Raw genomic sequence first — 23,070 nt, 5'->3', positions numbered from 1 at the left:
CGCTAGTCATGCTTTTTCATAATACTTTATCAATAATATATATTATAAACCTCGGGCAATAGCTAGTACAAATATAGATTTATAACTTCTTATTTCACTGTTTACAGGAGAAACGTTCTAATTCTTGCCAATATCAAAAATGCAAAAGTATGTCTATTGGTTACCTCTTCACGATTTATCTGTTCAACAAATCTTCATGAAATTTTGCATACATGCACCTTGAAGTGTGAAGGTTATAGGATATCTTTTTTTTTTATTATTTCTGAGCAAGCAAGTTAAATCCGGAATCAACTACATTTCCCATGCGACCGAGTAGCTACGCGCAGCCGCGCGTAATAGCTAGTAAATTATTATAACTTAGATACCTATCCAGAGATATTTGAACAAATGTAAATAAAAATAGGACAACTATAAAGTAATAGAATGTGTACTCAGTTAGAAACAGTCACACACCGCGTCGCGTGCCGTTGTCCTCGCTATAATGCATGAGGCGAACACGGAACGTCGAGGGTAGAGAGGTCAAGCTATAAGAATATTTATTTTTTATATTAAGCACTATGATCACAATCATAATATATTTTTATATACTTTTTGTTAATGTATATGTACATTATGTACCTTGTACACTTTGAACTATTCGAAAAAAAACATTGTAAGAAACAATAATGGCAAATAAGTTACTTCCGGCATTTCTTCTCAACAGTGGTCATTTCGAAATGCCAGTAGTTTGTAGCATGTGTAAATTTGACGTGAAACATGCCTGTGAAGGTCTAATTTCTGAATAAATTATTTGATTTGAAGCTGCGTCACAATCACAGTTTAGCCACAGCATAAGATTACTAGTGTATTCATATGTCTCCGGCTTTGTTCTTCTGCGTGATACGTGTAATGTATCTTTTGTGTCTAATAATTTGGTAAAAATAAAATAAATCATACATCGTCGCAATACATTCCTCCTCTTTTTTTATTTACAAAAAGATTCCAAATGTCAGCAATATAGCCATTGCGCCATCTAGAAAATTGGTCTATAGGTAATTAAACTCAAACTCAAACTCCAATTTATTGCATACCTTGTGTTCACATAGGTTGTACATAATGAGAAATTTAATTGTACGAGCTACAAAAATCAATTTATTCCATAAATAAGCCGCTAATACCTACGTCATATGAAGCCTTATTTCTGTACTGACTTTGTTTTGTGCTTATGCGTGAGGTAACGTGACTTTACGTGTATGTCTACGCAGGTACTATTACATAGCGTGTATTAGATTAGAAACAGAAGGTAAATCTGGCGGCAGAATTTTTGATAACACTACTACTTTGATAATCCTAACAAATATTATAAATGCGAAAGTAAGTTTGTTTGTTACCTCATCACGCTCTATCTACTCAACCAATCTTCCTAAAATTTTACATACATGTAGCTTGAAGTATTGAGGCGGACATAAAGTATATAGACGGGCAAAAGCTAGTATTATAAATGCGAAACTGAGTTTGTTTGTTAAGCTCTTCAAGCTTTATCTACTCAACCAATCTTATTAGAATTTTGCATATATATAGTTTGAAGTACGGGGAAGGACATAGGGCATTTTTCATCCCGGAAAAACAACTGTTCCCGTGGGAAACGTACACGGGCAAAACCTAATTTTTAATAACATTTAATACTTATGGCTTGTGTTCTTTTTTATTTAATTGTCCTTGGTGGATCATAGCCCATACTCCTTGTCCGTCCATAATTAGGGCCTGTGCCCCAGCAGTGGGGACATTTAAATGGCTGTTGATTATAAATAATAAAGGTTTCTGAACATAGATTTCAATCTAAACTGAGATGGAGAATCGCGTGACCAAAATCGGTGAAGGCCGTCACTCGAGTGCAGTCCAACGCTAATTTGTTCTGTGTACAAACAAACAGACACTTTTTGCCTGTAATTGTCAACACGCAGATTTTTTTTCTATGTGAACAGCGTGGGATATTTATTAAAAGCGCCTTGGGATAGCGCCCGTGGGAATTTTGGGATTAACCACTATATATATTTTTACAGCCGGCTACGCGTCTGTCTGTTCGCGATAAACTATAAAACTACTGAACGGATTTCCATGCGGTTTCACCAAAAGATAGAGTGATTCCTGAGGATGGTTTAGGGGTATAATTTATTATGTTTTTACCCGAGCGAAGCTTGTACAATACAAAACAAAAAAGCCCTCCTCGTCTATGCTGTGTAAGCTTTAGCTCGCTTAGCATTCTCCATTTAAACCACGCAACGAATTTTGATGCAGTTTTCACTGTTATTTAGACAATTTATTACCAAAGGTTTACAGATCTTGCACGAAGGACCGAGTCGCTAGTAAGAAATACATGAATTAAAATATTTAAATAAATACCTTAGGTTTATACTCAATATTATAATTAGGTATTTAATGTGTAGCAGACCCTGTGTAGGTTCCGACGCTCCACGGCTGAGAAAGCAAAAGCTCAAATTAGAGAAAGAAAGTAAGAATGTGTTGTATGATTGTTACTTTCAGCAGTATTAAAGTTACATTATTTCTGATAGACATAGTGTGTTTTTTAACGCGATAATCCATGAACGAAGCCTCGTGAGGCAGCTAGTAGTTAATAATACTGTGACTTCAGACACTCACAGTTATCAGGACTAGGCTGTTATCTAACGGTGAAAGTTACCCGGGGCCCGCACTATGTTAGTATAATAAACTAAACTAATGTTTGCATTGCGATGTATGCCAGTAGTTTGTAGCGTTTTGAGAAATACCGTATGATACAAAATATGACTTGAATAATTGCCTGTGATGGTCTAATTTCCGAATAATATGTGCGACTCAAGTCCATTATGAATTCAAGGTAGAACATGTATTTTTATTCTACTGCATTTATTGTCACTCAGCGGTGTTAACAGCGTAATTATTTTTAAAAAAAATGTTAAGTTTTTATGAACAGTAGTGCCCTCTACTTTATAGTCAAAAGTCATTGACTACCAGACTTTTTGACTAAATCCTACGGATATCACGCTCGTTCGGGATAAAAAATACCCCATGTGTTAATGCTTGGTATCAGAAATCCAAATCTTTCAGCCGTTTGAGCGTGAAGTAGTAACAAACATACTCACTAACTTTCGCCTTTATATTATTAGTGGGATTGCAATACATACCAAATAAAAAGGTAATTGAAAAATGTCTATGATTTTACAAATGGCCACCCTCCTGACGTCTATCCTTCTTGAGAACACCGAACCTGAATTCTTCAACATTGCATATGATCTTCTTCAAAGTCATATTTTTCATGCCATCTTTATCTCCACTTCACACACAAATGTGCTACCAACCAGTGTGCAGGTTTCCTCACGATGTTTTCCCTCGCCGGAAGCAAGTGGTGGTCGATGAAAACTATTATATATGAGTCAGATTTGTGTACAAACTCATGTGGCATGAGTAGGGTTGGAACCTGGGACCTTTCGATCCACAGGCAGGCGTCGTAACCATTACACCACCACCGCGATATATGATATAAGAGTGAATAATGAATCGCAGCTGTTAAATAAATGTAGCGTATCGATTTAAGTGTTTAATTAATTATTAACTTATTACTTAATAAATTGTCTGAAATTATATATTATATTACAGATCTAAATAACGAAAAGCAGTTATTACAAAACGTTATAAAACGGTTATTCTTGAAGCCACACCATGGGAATGCTGGCCGAAAATAGCTGCTCACGCACTCTCCTCTCTTTTCAACTTTCGAATAGGTGAAAGTTGCCAGTTAAATGCGTTTCAAAAATTTTATGTTCCATTCGCGAAAATGTTGAATTTCGAACGCGGAAGTACGTTCGAATATTGACACGCGATTCGATTATGTCATGTTATTTTTAATTGATATCTTACATAATTATTTAGGTAAGAATTATGAGATGAAAAATAAATTTATTGAATGTTTTTAAGGAAGCCAAATAAGTTTCAGGTAGTCGCGATTTAGCACTTTTATTGACAACTCTGTGGTCATAAAAAGTAATAATAATAATAAATAATTTAAATATGTAATAAATATAACTATTTCATTATCGCGTAGGCGGCGGCGATCAAAAAGTGTCTATATTTTCAAACGCATCTTCTATATAGTTTATTGTAATATTTAGCTATATTCATTTAATAAAAGTAAATCGATTTTATAGGTATATTAGATACCTGAAAAGATACCGCTAGGAGAGAGAACGAACAAAAAATGGGGTAAAAATGATAAAGCGTGCAAATAAAACTTTTATAATAATTTATCATGATATATATATTTTTTGTACGCTGTTATAGCGGTAAAAGTGGTCTTTTATAGTGAACCAGCTGTTGCCCGCGGCTTCGTCCGCTTAAATTTTCCACGGCAACAGCTATTATTCCGGGATGAATGTCCTTCTCAATACTATAAACTACATCTATGCAACATTTCAAGAAGACTAATTTGTGGATAAGCTTAAAAAGCAAGATTTTTGATTTGATATACCTAATGAAAACCTCTCGCAACTTCATAGTTGGGAGAGGCTTATGTCTAGCAGTGGACTGCTGTATGATACATATGATGAAGCACGAAAACTGGTTTTGGATCTGCAAATGGGATCTTTATAAAGCCACAGATTGCCGGTTAAATAATCTATTTCTCTAAAAGATACCACGATTCCTTAGATTCCCGATGTTCAGAAACTAAAAAATCAGACTGCCCGTACAGCCTGGTTTTTTAGTTTCTGAACATCGGGACCTTGCCCAAAACGAGAAATAAAACCAACTTAATAATGTTAGAAGAGAGTATCAACAAACGTGAGCAATAAACTACTCAATTACAACAGTAGGGATTCGCTATCTCGATAACTAACAAGTAAACACAGTTTACGTAACACACACCAGCCAAAATTCACTGACCTCTTGCTCCTTTCTTCGCGTTCCAAATATCAGTTGGCAACACCGCGGAGATAGGTCAAGTTAGGTTGGCAACGCGCAGTCAATAAGGAAAAATGGCCGAAGCGGCATATGTTCAGTCGGCGGAGACGCCCGAAGGCAGCCGAACGCGATCGTAAGTAGGTCACACGGATGCACGCACACATACGCACGCAGTGTGAGCGTGTCTCGTGATTGCGGCGGGTTGTATACTTTTTTTAACACATGTGTTTTCGGCCTGTGTTTTTCGCGTGTTGACATTTTTTTTCTTAGGCGACGGAAAGCGTCGGCATAAGATCATGAATATCAAGATTGTAATATTATCAATTGTAGATGGTTTAAATCATCTTTGAAAGGGTCAGTCTTGGTTTTCACTCAACTTATTTGGCTCTAAAGCTATTTCGTGTGATGAGTTTGAGTTTCGTTACGTAGTTTACATGTTCTTCCTAGTAGTTAGTTTGTCTGTCCCTGTGAATGATCAGATCTAAAAATGACAGACAACGGGAAACGGCTTTTTTTTATACTATGTAATGATAACAAGGACACATTTTTTTTTTCTAATACCAAACTTTTTTTTATTAGTCCAAGAAACTAAGAAACCCCGGCCAATGACGTGAGCGCCAATACAGCTGGTATCAAGTGTAATTGGGCGGGGCATGTTTGCCGAATGCCGCCAGAGAGATAGGCACAGATCACCGCAACTTGGGTTCGCGAAGGGCGCAGGCATCGAGGTAGACCACGAACAAGATGGCGGGACGATATAGACAACTTTTAGCGCGGGAACAAACGACTCAAGATGACCTATGAAAGACAAAAGGGGACGCCTTTGCTCAGCATTGGGACACATAAAAAAAAATCGTTTACTTAGTTACTTCAAATAACCTACCGTGTATTACGTGAGCGCTAATAACCAATAACAATCAAACGACATTGACCAATTTTAGCGTTAGACATTATGCAGTATATGCACTTATGCAGTTGGCAAAAACCTATGCCTGCCTGATTTGAATACTAATACACGAGGTGGGCGTCCTTTACTACACTAATGACATAAAGATGCTGATTATGTACACGATTACATAAGGACCTGTTATTTTAGTTATTTAGCGGGCTAGCTTAGGTTAGAACTAATTTAGGACGGTATTCCACTCACGAAGTATAAACAAAAAGGGGAATATTTTAGCTTGTGACTTGCAATAAATAAATCGCCTTATTCCCATTTCTATTACAAGTGTGGCGATACGCGGGGCTGAGGCAGGCGGGTGGGATAAACGGTACTGCTACAGCTTTAGCCTTACATGTAATCGCTCTGTTCACAGATTAATGGAAGTTGTAATAGACATCACTCACCTCCGCGCCTTTACGTGTCCTTGTGCACCTGTCATAATAGCTTGATACACCGGTGTGTAATTTTGTGCACAACGTCCCTCCTCGATATTTAGTCTATGATTCAATTTATCAAATAAATAAGTCAGAGTCAGACTCGCGCACCAAGGGTTCCGTATAATCCTATTATTATTGTTGTGAAATTATTTACACGGGTGGAATATAACCTAGAATAACACATAGGGTAATTCTTATCCCGAAATTTCCACATGAGCGAAGCTCCGGAGCGCAGCTAGGCGGGTAAATAAACAAACACAAACTTCATCTTTTCAGTTGCAAGTAACAATAAAACGTAGGCGGCAACCAATACGGTTATAATATACAATGACAGTTCGGAAAATTATTTTCCTATACGTATAGCAAGCAGAGATAGATTTATGCACAATACTTTAACAGTATTTTCACATACAGTCCGGCAATACCCCTTCTTTATTTGTGTTTGCGATGACTTTGTGGGCCATTTACTGGGCCATTACTGAGCCTAAACCCATCTATAATTACAAATCTAACCTACAATACAGATTGTACTATCTAAATACCTAGTCAACAATGTAGTGGTTACGTCAGCGTAGATCTATGACTCGAGTGATGTGTACTGGTGCTTTAGGTCTAGCTCAATCTGTGTGATTTGTTTCTCTGTTCTTGTTACCTTGCGGACTGGAGTTCTACCACGAGAATTCAAACACGTAACACGTTGCTGACGTACGCATTCTGTTTTTCTCATATCGTGCAAAAGAAAGAACGTGTCGACGCAATGACGTGCTAGTTTTTCACATATTATATTATATTTTACGCATCGTGTAAAAGAGAACCTTGGACCCTTGGTGCGATGATATGATGTGTGTTGAAAATGCCTTCGTATACCGCTTCGTGTCCCGTTCGCGACGGGCAGCGCGGCGGCGTGTGGGACTTGGAACCACGAGACACACCATCTGACTATATCTGACATTAAAATCAGTACTCTATACTATGGTACAGATACAGGTACAGATATAATGGTAAAATTAAATGTTGTGTTTGTTATTTAGTATTTTAAAAATGGTAATGACAGCGCGGCCGCAGCGGACGAAAAGCTGTGAGAAACACACACCATCGTGCCAATATTTCGTATCCACTTCGCTCGGTCGTCGGCATCTAGTTGTCAGACCATTGTCACGCATATCCCCTTATACAGTACAGTTTTACTTTATTTGGTCACCTTTAACCATAGATTAACAATTAAAAAATAATAACTTTAACACCAGACCGTTGCTATGACGGTAAATGATAAGTCATCATTCCAAGAATGATGATACTCAATGCAGGGTCGGGTGAGAGTGTTGGCATATCCGATATCTGACTCTAGTTCAATGACCTGTCACTTTTATCCATTTACAAAAGGGGGGTGTTACGTTATTTGCAATTATTTTTATTGCATTTAGATTTAACTCCTTTTCGCCATACCAACAGAAGGTCTCACTTCGATAAAAGAAATGCTAATGGAATAATAAACATGCTACAATTAATTGCAAGAAAATCGACTAACATCTTTAAATTATCATATTGCAAATTATAAATTCAAAATTGTTTTTTTTTTTTTCATTCTGACAGCTCAGATAATTTCTTCAAACGTGAAAAGTGATTTTAATGTTAAATCTGGAAAAGTTATTGTCATTGTCAATTTCAACTGTCTAAACGGGCAGACAGACGGAGTCACAGAAGGAGTATTAATGCAGTCTTAGTAATAGGATCCCTTTTTACCGTTCGGGCGCGGACTCCTAAAAAGAAAAGTTGACAGTTTGCTAATAAAAAAAAAATAGGTATATACACGTTGTAAAGTAGGTACATCAGATACAGTGTTTATCCTTTCAACTTTCTATAATGAATCATAGCGGATGTCTGAGTTTCCTAAGTGCATAATGTTTGCGTTACAAAATACAGATAATAAAATGCTTCACTGCCATTCTCTTCTATATGCCAGACACTGTGTACAGGGTGACTTTTTAATCACAGAGACATTTAGTCTACACATGTTCTTGCTCAGCTCATGATACTTATAGGAATAACACACTATTAGAGTAATAATTATATATTTACTAATAAGGAAAAATGGAAAATAAATAAATTGGGACAAATTACACAGATTGAGCTAGCCCCAAAGTAAGTTCGACACTTGTGTTATGGATACTATATTTCATAACAAATACATATGTAGATATAAACATCCAAGACCCGGGCCAATCAGAAAAAGATCATTTTCCATCATGACATGAACGGGGATCGAACCCGGGACCTCTCGGTTCAGTGGCGAGAACTTTACCACTACGCCGCCGAGGTCGTCACACAATACACGATCAACGTCAGAATTGAAAAGAAGAGAAGAAGATGAAGCACGAAAATAAGCAATGTATCGTCGAACCTTTTTGAATCTTGAATACTGAACAACTTATTGTATGGGACTAGCTTGGAATTCGCGAAAAAAATTTCGGGTGTTTCATACATTTTCCTTGAATTAGGTGAATTTGGTGATTTTGTATGGATTTATGTACTGACGGGACTTGTGTTCAAATTAAATTTTAAAAAATAAAAATCATTTCATACTTCCGTACATACGTTTTCTTATAATAAAGCTGAAAATTAAATAAAAATTAAATTTGAAATTATTGTTTAAATAAAGCCGGCCAAGTGCGAGTCCGACTCGCGCGCTGAGAGTTCCGTACCTATATTTCTATAACAATAAATACAGAAATAAATCTGACTTTCAAATAGTATTGGAGGAAAACAATGCGTGAATTTTAGGACACCTAATATTTAAGTGCATTCTTCTTTTTAATATTTTTATTTTTTTTTACGAATACTGGTTAGTAATTTTCACGGCTTCTTTGACAGTACAGAAAAAAAAATCAATGACGTTTAAAAAAATAACATGCGCCAGTTTTGAACTATATAGCAAATCACAACGCCTGAAAGGGCCCACAATTTTCCTTTCAGCTTTTAAAAAGTACTCATTAGTATGAAAACCTGCATTCCACAAAAGATTAGGCGCACACAGGCGCGGACACGTGCGTGCGAGCGAGACGCGAGATTTGTATGTGTGTGCGTGCGTGTGCGGCGCACACATGTGTAAATAGTGATGTAACGCGTTGACGCGCCGCAGACATTTTTTATGGGTTCTGACGCAACTTTTTATACCGCGCTTAAGACTTGTTCATACGATCCTAAAGGAATTACGTTGTGGTGTTTGAGTAAAAATTATATAAAAAAAGACTTTTTTTTCTGTTCTTTTTTTAACGTAAAAAAGAAAGTAAAATACCCAACCGGGGATTGAACCCGGGACCTCTCGGTTCAGAGGCGAGCACTTTACCACTGCGCCGCCGTGGTCGTCAAATTAGTCTATAAAGTCGAATTATCTAGTAATTATTCACTAAACGCACGCATCAATGGCAAAACGATACGCATCAGTGGCACTTCATTGCTCAATATGCAGCGTGTGGTTCCCGCCTTAGAATAGCAAAACTCCAATCTCAAAGAGGGTTGCCGTAATTGGTGGCTGGTCACAAAACCACAGGCGGATTTTTGGCCAACAATGTCACTGGGAACACTCGCAAAGAGAAATGTTCGTTTTGGTCGTCATTCTAACAACGACTATCTTAGATACGAAATTTTACATCGTTGGTTGCTAAGCCGACATCACGAAGGATTGTTCATTGCGTAGTTTTAAGGCGAGCTATTCGTTGACATTAGCAAAACCTAAGCAATGTACAATGTAGCCAATGTAGTCTTGTAATAAATAGAGCTGTTGAAAAGGTTGATAAACAAATAGTGATTTCTAATTTTGTATATATTTACTAAAGTTTACCCATTTCTTTGTTCACAGGTATGTATGAGAGAGACGTCATTATGGTAAACTAGCTGCGCCCCGGGGCGTCGGTTCCGTGAGGATAAAAGTATTATATGCCATTCCAGATTACATTCTACCCGTGTATCGTATTTGTTTGTCTTCATTGTACAAATAACACAAGTTCACATGCACATTCACCCAACATTTCATCGAAATTCGTTCAATAGATTCAGCGTGATTGAGTTACAAACATTCTGACACACACAAATACTAACTTTCGAATCTATGATATTAGTGGGAGAAGTGATAAAAATCCCGGAATATATTTTAAAGAGTTATTTGCCGCACACTAGCGCCACCGTCACATTTTTATCTTTTTTTTTCTTTTCGCTAAGAAATAAAGGTAATTGATAAAAAAAAATGTAATTGTGCCTTAAAATGAGACTCTAAATATCGCAAAAATATACCTTTAAAATCAATCTTTCAATTGTATGAATTGAAAACTTACGTTATTACATTTACACAGGTGACATTTCTTTGAAATTGATATCAATAATGTATTATTTTTGACGTGACAACGTCTTAAATTAGGTTGCGGCTGGGAGTAACTTATGAAAAAGTGTAACGCCCGGTAACGTTACGATGAGTCACCGAATGAGAGAGAGGCCCGCCGAATGCCTTGCGTCTCTCTCCCACTCAACTATGATCGGTCTGCCGCGCGCGTAAAAAGACGTTGTCACGTAAAATCTTCGCCCGTAAAACCGACTTTACAGGCAACCATTTTTTTTATATGGATATTGATTGATGAATGGGTGAACAGAATTCTATGTATCCAAGGTTCTATGGAGTAGGTACATGCATATATGATCATTATTATAAAGAGGTAAACGTTCGTGACTTTGTATGTTTGATGGGGATTTAAAAAATTCTTTCACCATTAGAAAGTTACATTATCCAAGATTGCTATAGGCTATATTTTATCTTAAAATTCCAACGGGAGCGAAGCCCCGGGCCAACATCTAGTATACGATAAAGTTTAAAATCAATATAATCACGTAATGACGCATAGAATTTTAGTCATCATTAATTGCCACTCACCTTGAATAAATACATGGAAACCATTTATGTGATTTTAAAATACCTATATTTTTGAAGCCCACTAGGTAGAGCTCGATTTAAACCGATAGTACCTTAGTTTGAAACTTGTAGTAGCTACATTGAATGAATGAAATGGAATTGAATGATATAGATTGAGATTATTTTATGGATTATAAAAAGCAATCTGCCTACTTCAGTTATCTTTTTTGTCTTTATAGGTACCAACAATACAAAAAAAAAATTGAATTAAAATGTAAATGCTAAATGTTTTTTGGACTACAATATTTGACATTGATCGAACGAGACAAGACATATTTTTATTTCACAATTATAAGGTAAATCTATTAGGAACACCTAGGTATTTTAGGTTAAAGATTGAAATTATCTACATAATTTAACGTAAATAAGATTTCATTTCAACAACTTAAACATTTTGCTAGTGAACAATTTAAAAGGTCTTCTATGTATAAGTACTAGAAGTACTTACAGACAGATCGATTCTGAGAAGATAACTCATTAAAATTCAAATTGTTAACTTTGCTACCTGTACAGCCTTGAGTCGAGCTTATAATTTTATTTCAGTAATACTTAGATTTAACTGCAGTCAGAGAATTATGTTTTATTATAAAAAATAGACTAACTCTTATTGCACCAATGATACATTACAATTCTTTTTTCGATTACGATTCTGGTTAAACATTTTGAAGAATTTTATTGTAATAATGAAAAAATTACATTTCAAAAGCTTAAAGTACATATACGTCATTTATATATATATATATATATATATATATATATATATAATAAAATGATGAAGCATTTATTATGTATTTTTTGTGATGTTTTATTATGTCGACTATGTAAAGTAAATGGTTGGCAATAATTGGATGGGGATGGCCCAGGACAGAGATGGTTGGCGGAGACGGAAGGAGGCCTACGCCCAGCAGTGGGTCGCGGTGATATATTTTTAAGCCATTTACGTTTTATCAACTAATAGAAAAAATATATATATTTCATACAGGCGATCAAAAGAACCATATTTTTCAAGTCGGTATCGCATAAACTACAAAAACCCGCAATGCTCAGTGTGGAACAGCCCTTATGATGCACACTCACTACATACACACTCCGTATAACAGTAAAGCAAGGCTGCACACAACTACAACAAGGACAGGTCAATGCACTCCGTTGCCTTGCACGAGCGAGACAGACTTATATCGATTCGTTCACGCTAAAATAGCACGGGCGGGCGTGCCTCGCTTCCGCTTTTTTAATGACAAACGCATCGCGTGCGACAAAGACAGCGGTAGAGATGGATATACGTTTATAACTCTCGTTTCACTTCCTTCGCTGTGATGCAATATCGTTTACGGTAAACGCACTATATTTTGCTAATTTCATACAATTTTCTTTTAATTTTTTTTGTGAATGTAAACAAAAATAAAATATATTTTTCATATTGTTATTTTTATGAGAAATTTAACGTATGCACCTTATGAGAAATTTGCTGATGTTTAGACGATGAATGTATTGAAGTTGTATATTTTCTTTTGAAATTAATTAAATGTAGAAAAATACATTATTTTCCGTTTACATTTATTGATATGACTACATAAAATAGGCGGTTGGGCAAAAAAATAAAAACATAATTTTAAACGCCATCTATTGTCGAGTAGTGTTACTGCGCAAATTGCTAATTTATTACCCTATCAGTTTGCCCCCATTTTGGGTCAATTCTCGCTACAGACGATTCATCAGCGGAACTGTGTCTCGAAAATGTTCAAAACGAATAATTTATCCTGCTGTGTCTTATTTCTCTCGTTTCCTGGAAAAATCGATCATGAAAAATATACTACTCATTCGACCTAGTTTCAATTCAAAGTAATGCCGTCTTTTGTGGACTTTTCCAAATAGTGCGGTGGAAAAAATCGCCAGGCCTCTGCCAAAGCACGTGTCATTGAACCCCAAAAACGACGAACACCGCTCACTCCCAAATTGTTCCTTAACAACTTGCTCTTAAAACTCAAAATCCTTTTTCATTAGCATCGGAAAAGAGTTGGAAAAATTACGACCGCCACTTACGCTCTTTCGTTCGAAATTCAAAAATGTAAAGAGCCGCACACACTAACGCCTCTGCTTGCTATCAAAGGCGCTAAGGTAGTGTTGTATACAGCCATAAAGAAAGTACATGTTGGGCTTTCTCTGTGTAGAGTTACACAACTTTAGTTGCTATAGCTCCGTCTTTTTCTAACGTAGGCTGCAGTGCTGCACCTCCTTTTCCCTCAGACTGTTATGCAATAACGGTTGTTGTGATTTAGCCGAGTAACATTTTTCTCTTAGAACCGCTACATAGCCCCTTAGAGATTTTTAATCTGCCATATAAGATGTTACTGATTAAAATTTTAATTGACCGCCAGCTCTTCGCGTTTTATTACTCGCTTGTTAGAATCCAATTAGATTTTTTTCACTTCACAGTTATATCAAATTAGTGCTTTATTTTGATGTCTATTTTGATTTGATTTTTGAAAAATGCACGCACACTATGTCCCGTGTCATATAGCACGCATAGGCCTATAAATAAACTCCGCATGTGCCTGTCAAAACGTATGCACCTTCATACACGCATGCATGCACAGACGGCGTCCACACACACGTACGCACAGCCTGCTCGTGTGCTTTGCGCCTGTATTCATTTCCTAGTTGTTCCCTCGATGGCCCGCTTGCAACATCTCGGTGTGAGCGGGTCCTTACAAATTCGGCGCGCATTTTCGAAATTAGAATTTTAAAATCTTCTTTAGTGGCCTGTGTTGTGAAAAGTGACCAGTTATGTGTCAGTGCAGTGAATTTTAAATAAGGAATTTTATTTGACGGAATGACAGGAGGTTTGATTAGTTTTAAAATTTAAATTTAGAATGGTTGTCACAACTCCGCTGGAAAAGCAGTTTCCGCTACGATAGTGATGTAACAGTAATAATAACAAGTTACGTTATTTACAGCGAGATGTTGACTTTCTTAATACAAAATATAATTATTAACGTTTTTAATTACCCAATTAAAAGTGCGAAACGTTTTTTGCATCTGAATTTGTTGCTATTTGCATTAACGGTGTGTGTAACAGTTAAATGTAACTGTTACCTGCGATGATCGCGCACTAGTCTTCATGTCGTGGTCAATTCGTTTTTATTGTCTTTTTACGTAATGACTAGACGTAATAAGTGGTTATAACGAAATTAATTGACGCCTAAAACAACGTGTTTATAAAGAAAGGGGTTTGACGTGTCTTTTTTTTTGAATAATTCACTGATTACATAATGTAACTGAGGTGATATCAAAGCTGCCTTTCATTAGCAGTTACTTCTTTTTTGTAATTATTACTTAATTAAATATAATAACATAAAATTTTGGGATTGTGAGAAAAGTGATGTGTTCAGCCTGATGGCTCTATATTAATATATAGATAAATCTTCCTATTAAGTGTACTTATTGCCTTCGCAAAAATATATAAACATCTGTGTTAAATTCCATAATACAGTTGAAAAGAACTGCAAAATCAATAAGTCAAATATAACATGATTCACATTATTTGATCAGATCAAATTTTATCGAAAATGATAACAAACGAACACACAAACCGAGCATGCGTCCCCAAACCACAAAAGTTACAATAGTTTCATTTATAGAACCGGCGATAAAAAATTACATTGTGTACTTATAGGTACCTATACCTATCTCGGTTTCTCTGAAACGATAAGAAAACGAACGCGTATTACAAAATCACTATTATTACCATGACTTTTACAATTACAATCGTGCTAATTGCATGTGTTGTGCACAACACTAAATGACGGATTTTGACGTTTAACCTTTGCACCTGTTAAAAAAGAAAAACGTACTTATGTATCTACACTCTAGCACTATCATCATAAATCATAACTTTTTATTTTATCATTTCTAAGCGAAAATAAAAGAAATAAAATATCAGATGTAAAATATATGATTTATTTTTTTTATTACACACTGGTAATTTCTTGTTTATGATATATTTAGTAAGACCTACTTTGTTATTACGATAGTAAAAAAACAGTTTTAATTATAACCACATTCTTCAATTTATGTGTTTGTAAGATCATCGGAACATTTAAATAATTTTAATTTAAAAATTTACATAATCAAATATCTATTTATTTACATATCATATTAGATAATTTACTTTCATGATGCCATATTACGGCATTCACGATCGGCCATAATCGTCGACTATCGTCTTACATAGCTTGTTTTATTAATGTGAGAGATACAAACATTTCTCTCATCCATTGTTCCTAGCTGTGACGCCCAGGATCCGTAATTATATTCATATAATCTGTAATTTCACAACCGGCCGCCTTGCTGATGTCTACCCTTTGGGAATGTTGTTGTCTATCAGCTGCTCCATCCTCCATCCTGCATCCATGCTAGGATATTTATTGGTCCTTATAGAGCAAGAACCACACAACTGAATTTAAATAAAATGCCATTGTGATCTTTATATCGACCATAGCAAGAACTGAGCAAAGTTCGTCGAAACACGGCGATCATGAGCAATATTTTATACTACCGAACAGACAATTAGGCATGAGACCCACCTGATCAGAAATAGTCACCGCTGTCTGCATCAACGCCTGCGACACTACAGGAGTGACACGCGCGTTGCCTACTTTGTGTCCTAGCTATTTAACGCACGCTGTACTCACACCGCCTCGCTCGCCCTTCAAACCGGCACACCACAGTGCAAGCACTGCTGTTTGACGGCTGAAATGTATGAGAGTGAGGTACTCATACAGACGACCTTATGTATATAGGCCATTTAAAACCCTGTGGCTTCAAAACCATCTATATCAAGCGTTAGTAGTTACTATTCATTATAAAGTAGCCTCAAGTATTACTGAAACCGAGGGGAGTGTTATCTCCCTTTCACTCCCATTATCGTAGAAAAGGACAGCGTTATATATTGTCTACAATAGATGACCTATTTACGCCACGTGGCCGGTTGAAAAGCCTATGTGTCTCCGCGAAAGTGCTTTAAAATAGGGAGTTAAAATGTGAGACTTTTTGCCGTCGAGTATTGGTTTATTGAAAAGTTTTAAGTTATAATAATGACTGACTACTAGCATTAAGTATACCTTTTGTGCATCAATATATTTCATGAGTGCAAAAATAGTATAAAGTGATTTAAAGTTATTAAATCACTTTATACTATTTTTATAAAGAGGTTTTAGGCGTTGAGTTTGTGACTTTGTGAGTTTGTATGTTTGAGGCGGGTAATCTCCGAAACTACCGAACCGATTTCAAAAATTCTTTCAACCATTAAAAGGTACATCGCCCAAGATTGCTATAGGCTATATTTTGTCTCAAAATTCCCACGGGAACGAAGCCCCGGGAAACATCTAGTCACAATCTAGTCACTTACTTTTAAACCACGCAACGGACTATGATGCAGTTATCACAATCGTTCTAATAATTTATTAACGAAGGTTAAAATATAAAACATACAAAACAGCGTGTCAGAGCTATGTCTCATTGCTCAGTCGCGCTCTGTCGCGTCGTTTTGACGTCTGTCGAAAGACAACGAAGAACAACGAAGGAATTGTATGAGGTACCGCACGTCGGTGTCGAAACTTATAGAAAACAACGGAGCACGACTGGCTCTTAGCCCGTGCGAAGTCGGGCCGGGTGTTTAGTTAATAAGTGAGTAAAAGAGAGAGAAAATATTTCGTCCAGATGACCTCAAAACAAAGTGGCATCCAATCCAATGACCCCTTCCCCTAAAGCGGATATGACCTCAGATTCAGGTCACCTGATGCTGCCCTGAATCTGCCTGACCTTGGACCTTCGAGTAACCTTCGCCCTACTTTGTATTTTGAACTTGAATAATTTAAATCTCTCATCTTTTTTGTTACGGACAGACAGGGCCTAGCAGTCAAGAGGGCGTTTCCAGCTTACTGGCGCTAACATTACATTTTATTGATTTCTTTTAATTTATTACAGACCAGCGCCCCGTCCTAGCCTCGCTCGGGTAAAACCATAATAAATTATGCACCTTCCTCAAGATTCACACTGTCTATTTAAAAAAGCCGCATCAAAATCCGTTGCGTAGTTTTGAAGACCTAAGCGTTCATAGGAGCTGACAGACTGACTGCGTGAAGCGGCTTTATTTCATACTAAAAAGAAGACCAGGGCAACAGCCAGGGACTTCGCTCCCGTGGGAATTGCCTGAAATGAGCCTGAAAATGTATCTTTCTAATGGTGAAAGAATTTTTGAAATCGGTTCGATAGTTTCGGAGATTACCCGCCTCAAACAAACAAACTCACAAACGCTTATCTCTTTATAATAATAGTGTAGACCGCATGTAGTGATATTTAAATAAAATACCATAGGAGATTATGCTACAGTACAAGTACTACTTTCCGAGATTTTCGCGTTCATATAGACACACAGACAAGACATAGACGTCTTTTTACAATATATAAGGATAATTTTGAGTTTTTTTTGTTGTTTAATTTGAATTAATGTTTTTTTTTTATATATAAAGAGCTTGAAATATCACCACAACCAATGCTTCGTTTTGAAGTACGACAAACAAACGAACACAGTTTCATATGTATGATTCACTTATGTCTCAAATGACAAACAGTAACACAGATAAGCACCCCATCGACCTGCCAAGCTTTTGTGCTGACCTACCCTCCTCTTATATTCGGAAATTAAATGTATATCTAAGTATCCCGTTTTGATTAGAAGGGTGTTAGACTGACATAGATTGTTAGACAGACATAAAAGATAAAATTGATTTGCAAAAATATGTGTAAATTTTTACATTATTTTGGTTGCGTTTCTCACAGCGTTTCGACCGCTGCGCTGCGGTCGCGCTGTCTTTACAATATTACAAATTTGAACAAAGACAAGAATTAGTTTTACTATATCTGACTTTAAAATTAAGTTAATCTGTACTGTGGTTTAGGTATGATTGATTTTGGAAATTATTCCTTCCTCAAGAAAATTGAAGGATGTCGCGAGCCTTATGTCATGTGTAAACTATGATATAGCCAATGGTCTAACAACTTTAAAAACACCTTAAAAGCAAAGCTGAGGATAGAGATGCGTGGCGTATACTCCTCTGAGAAGAGCAAGAGCTCTTAAATAAGAAGATCAATATCTAACAATTAAGGAATGTCTAGGACCATGCGAAGTCGTTATGAAAATGTAGAAAAACAGAGGAGCCGAGGATCCCCTTGACTGCGACGCTCAACAGCCACAGAAGAAACAGGGACAGTTTCAAACTATAAGGGCAAGGGGCAAACCCATAAAATGCTGGCTTGATGTCGTCAAATAATGATATGTGTGGTCTATAGGGATGTTGAAGATTATTCAAAGTGGAGGAGAAAGTGTAGTGTAACCCTGGGCTCTGGTGCTACTGAGAAGTAACCAGACGCTAGTTTTATTCTTCTGTCGTCCCGAAATCGTCCGACATTTAATAAAATTCTTACTTCGTCCTGATTCAGCAAGGAAGTCGTGCTTCGTTTCAAATTACTAGGGTTGCAACCTTGCAACGTGCCCAGAACGTATATCATAGAACAGCAGGCCTTGCATCAACTTTTACAGAACGATTCCAATGCAACTCAGTTCAATTTAGACACCTGAAATGAATCGCATTCATACTAAAAATTAAGTCGATGGTACGAATTTGCGATGCAGTTCAGTTTAGGTCGTAAAGTGGATCGCGTTTAGAGATGATGGTAAGCCCCCTGAGCAAAAATTCTGCTCTCTGATCTCCTGTTCCCTACGTGTGTCATGATGTCTCTTAAAAATATCTATGTTTATTATTGAAATGTTTATCGCATTAGCGTGTTACGGGCACATTCACTAACCGGTACATTACATAGTCACGAGCAACCAGACTTTAGTGGAGATCGCCGATTGCGCAATTGACAGTGACATGAGCACGACGCGGGTGCATTTACACCGAACGGATGTAAAGCCACGATTACAATATGGTTTGCAGCAAAGAATTCTTTCCTTTTCGACGTAGAAGTTTTTATTTAACTCGATATAATGGAAATGAGTGAGAATATGTGTGTTGCGCGTCAAATGTTCCCTAGTGTAGGGTGGTAGGTTGGCATGGTTTTTTGTGAGAACGTAATCGTGTCGAAAATGTCGAAAGTTATATACAGAAAATTAATACTTTCTTTTGCGTTAAACGCTTTTCATTGTCGTGCAGCTAAATCTATGCCTAATAGTAGACATATATTAAGATGAAGTAAAATTTCTAGCACATGCACTTTATTTCTTACTCTGTACTTACAGTCAATGATAAATTGACGAGTGTGTATTTTCAATGCTTTTCTCAATGCTTAACACGGCGCTCATACAAAATGCGCCAGCAAAACCTATTGTTATATATATCAAAATCTTAGAAGAAGTTTCTATAGGAATAAGTAGAAGTTTTATATTTACACCTATACAATTTGTACACAAATTATTTAATTCGTGTTACGCGTCGGTGTAAGGGTCAGCTTTAAAAAAATTTAGCTCTTCTTATGATGCCCAAGTGACCGAAGGGAAGAAGGGTCCCTTTGAATTAGGAATCCTCGACCTTGAACACGGTTGGGGAGATAGTGAATTAAATGTAGGTATGTGGGTTGTGGCACTAGTGGATTCGTATAAAAGGGTCTACCTTCATTCATTTAAAAGTAGTTCCTACTGTATTTTTCATAATGAAAAATACAGTAGGAAAATAGTCAGTCGATATTCTACATCAACTTCTTATAGTTCTATTACAAGTTATCTTATAGATCTAGTACAAGTTTTGTATGTCTGTCAATAAAGTCTACTCATATTTAACATAGGTAACCTGTAAACCTGGTATGTAGAAATATTTTTTTGGTTGATTTAACATGATCATAATTGAAACCGCACAACTCGAGAGATTATTTCGTAGACGCATAACACAAAAATAAAAATAAAAATAAAAAGATTAGCGCCATCTGTTGCCGAATAGAGAAACTAGCGAAAGTTTAACTGTTCCATCCAACACATTTGTTACCGTGTTTACGGATCAATGTACCTGTAAATATTACGCGAACGGGCGTCATTGACCCTTTGACTCCGCCGCTTGGCGATAGATGGCGCTGCGTGATTTTTCTCGTCTGGTCACCGGCTTTTTACATTATGTCATTTTTATCAGCACTATGGATTTAATCGTACATTGACCGATTGCATTCTTATTGTTTTTTTACTGCCGTGTCGTTGAACGATTATTGCCGGTTACTATGTTTATGCAATAAAGTTGTACACCTTTGTGGAGAAAAATAATAATGGCTATTATTAATTTGTAAAAATAATTAGTTTTTTTTAGCCTTTATACCTATTGAAATATCTGTCATATTGGTTTAATATTAGATTTTGACCAAACTTTGCATACAGTATCACGTCTTTATTTCTTAAGGTGTAGACAGAACCAAGATTGCGAAACTCGAAGGCCACATTTATCCACTAATTGGTGAAATTGAGATTAAATATCAACAAGTTGCCAGCTCGTCGCCTTTGGAAAAAAATCCAGTTTATATAATATAGCCTTTTCCCTTAATTGACTTTTACAATCCGCGCAGGCAGAGTAACAGCTAGCGCAGTCTACCTTTTTCCTTCGGTCCCAAACCAGCATGAAAAGCATTTCGTATTTGTGAAAATTATTAAAAACAACTCTCTAGTATACATTATAAGTATGAAAGTTTCGCCTTCATCCGGTATCTTAACTCCGAGTTACTGTCGACTGGGACACAATATTGGGGCTAACCAAATTGTCAATTTTAATTTTTTTAAAAAATTGATAAAAAAAATAATCTTATTTATTCAACACAAATAATATTTTACAACAAATAAAAAGCAAATATTATTTAGTGACAATTCGGACATTCACTTATTATTATTTATAGCAGCTGTTATGTATGGTACAGTCCAAGGAATTTATATGTTCATCGAAATGGTTGCGAATAACAAATGTCAAAATGAGAGAGACATACGATTAAAAGGGATAGAGAAACTGAATATTGTATGATTTTCGTCAGCGCTTTTTCGATCGTATCAAAGAAATTCTTACACAGCCATGCAATAAACTACACTAACATTTGATTCGCACATCATGCCCTTGAAAAGGCTATAAAATTATGACGACCAAATAAATATCCGCGAAGTGTTGTTTACAGCTTTTGTCATTTCGGGTGTCGTCCTTAGTTTCTTTCTGACTGTACAAAACAGCATTTTTTTTATTTTCCGAATTATCAACGAAAATATATTAAACTAGATGTTGCCCGGGGATTCGCTCCCGTGGGAATTTTGAGATAAAATATAGAGCCTATAGCAATCTAGGAAATTGTACCTTTCTATACCTTTCTAATGGTGAAAGAATGTTTGAAATCGGTTCGGTAGTTTCGGAGATTACCCGGCTCAAACATACAAACTCACAAACGCTTACCTCTTTATAATAATAGTATAGATAAATAATATATTCATTAAATGAATAACAAAAAATATATTACTAACATGGAAATTAAGTTTTTGTCTTACTAACACTATGGGTTATGCTGGAAATGAATGTATTTTATTTTTTTATTGAAATTAAAAAGTGTCAATTCGGGCAATGTGTCCCAATAATATTGTGTTCTCCTTTCTTCGGACTAAAATGGAAACGTAATCTAACATAATGTGGTGACCGTATCGTTTAAATGAAATTATTTGCATATTTAAATGACGTAATTATACATCATTTTATAGTAATTCAGATCTGTGTTATCAGCGTTGAGTTAGATTGATAACGTGTTAGACAGACTGACGCCTTCAGATAAAATAATTACGATGTGACAACTTCTAGTTTACGAATATATGATGAAATAAAAAAATGAAACTAAACAATGTACAGTCAACAGCACATCGAGTCACCCAACATTTGAACCTCTATTGCGCGGTAATAGCGGCGAGTTTGCAATTAGTTTGTATAGGTTGGAGTGCTGTTGACTGTACCTACTGGTGTTACACGCACACATACCTCGAAAATGACTGAAACATACAAAGATACTTGCGCTTGTAATAATCATACATATTATTTAACTAGGAGCCCGTCCTGGCTTCGCTCGGGTAAAAAAAAATTATACACCAAAACCTTTCTCAGATATCACACTATTTATGCATGAAAATCATTTAATATGTAGTTTAGATACGTACTATATACACCGGTGGATATGGAGTGGATCTATTTTAGGGCGGAACCACACTCCACTTACCTTCACACCGATTGTAAAGGGCAATAATGGTGTCGTACATTACAATACAATTTCCCTTCATTACTTTATGAAAAAATACTCTGCGTCACACAACAACCTAAGATAAGACTGAGGTCGTTCAACTCAGTTTGGCAGTTGCTTGAACTTTGGTATTGCTATCCAACACTAGATGGCGGTCTAATACTGATTTTTTTTTTTAAATTTTCATTGTTTTTAAAATTATACATTTATTTTCCTCCAATACTACGTAGTATTGTAGGTTCACCAATCATATTCTTTTATTTTGAAAAATGTATAAGAAACAAATACCAAAATGGACGGCGATTGGGAAAAATCTTAATCTTGATTATAAATAACGATTACAAAATGTGAACATACCTAATGCCGGCTCCACACTGTCGTCGAAAATTTTGCCATACTTAATGCATGCCATGCATAAACATTGCGTGGTTTGTATGAGTTATTTTATTTGCCGCAATGAAAACCGAGCAATGTATACCGAATCCGCCAAAGTTCGG

At 36.2% G+C, this 23,070-nt stretch overlaps 1 protein-coding gene across 13 annotated transcripts in view; it reads left to right on the top strand.

Moving 5' to 3' along the window:
* The window catches only part of Hr3 (Hormone receptor 3), a 114,574-nt gene that overhangs the window by 46,564 nt on the left and 44,940 nt on the right, over nucleotides 1-23,070 (top strand). For 2 of the 13 annotated variants that reach the window (XM_053765100.2, XM_053765098.2), the window contains exon 1: nucleotides 13,943-14,118. The exons of 10 other annotated variants lie outside the window; for them this stretch is intronic. Coding sequence is in view for 1 of the 3 variants with exons in the window: in XM_053765109.2 (XP_053621084.1) it covers nucleotides 14,109-14,118 (10 nt within the window). In the remaining 2 variants the exon portion in view is untranslated. Of the gene's footprint in view, nucleotides 1-13,942; nucleotides 14,119-23,070 lie in introns of those variants that run through there. One more of the 13 variants, XM_053765109.2, reaches the window with a different exon arrangement.

Source organism: Plodia interpunctella, chromosome 27 (assembly GCF_027563975.2).
Source record: "Plodia interpunctella isolate USDA-ARS_2022_Savannah chromosome 27, ilPloInte3.2, whole genome shotgun sequence".
NCBI classification, from domain to species: Eukaryota; Metazoa; Arthropoda; class Insecta; order Lepidoptera; family Pyralidae; genus Plodia; species Plodia interpunctella.
The sequence above is the reverse complement of the archived record's forward strand: the minus strand, read 5'-3'. Positions and strand labels throughout refer to the sequence as shown.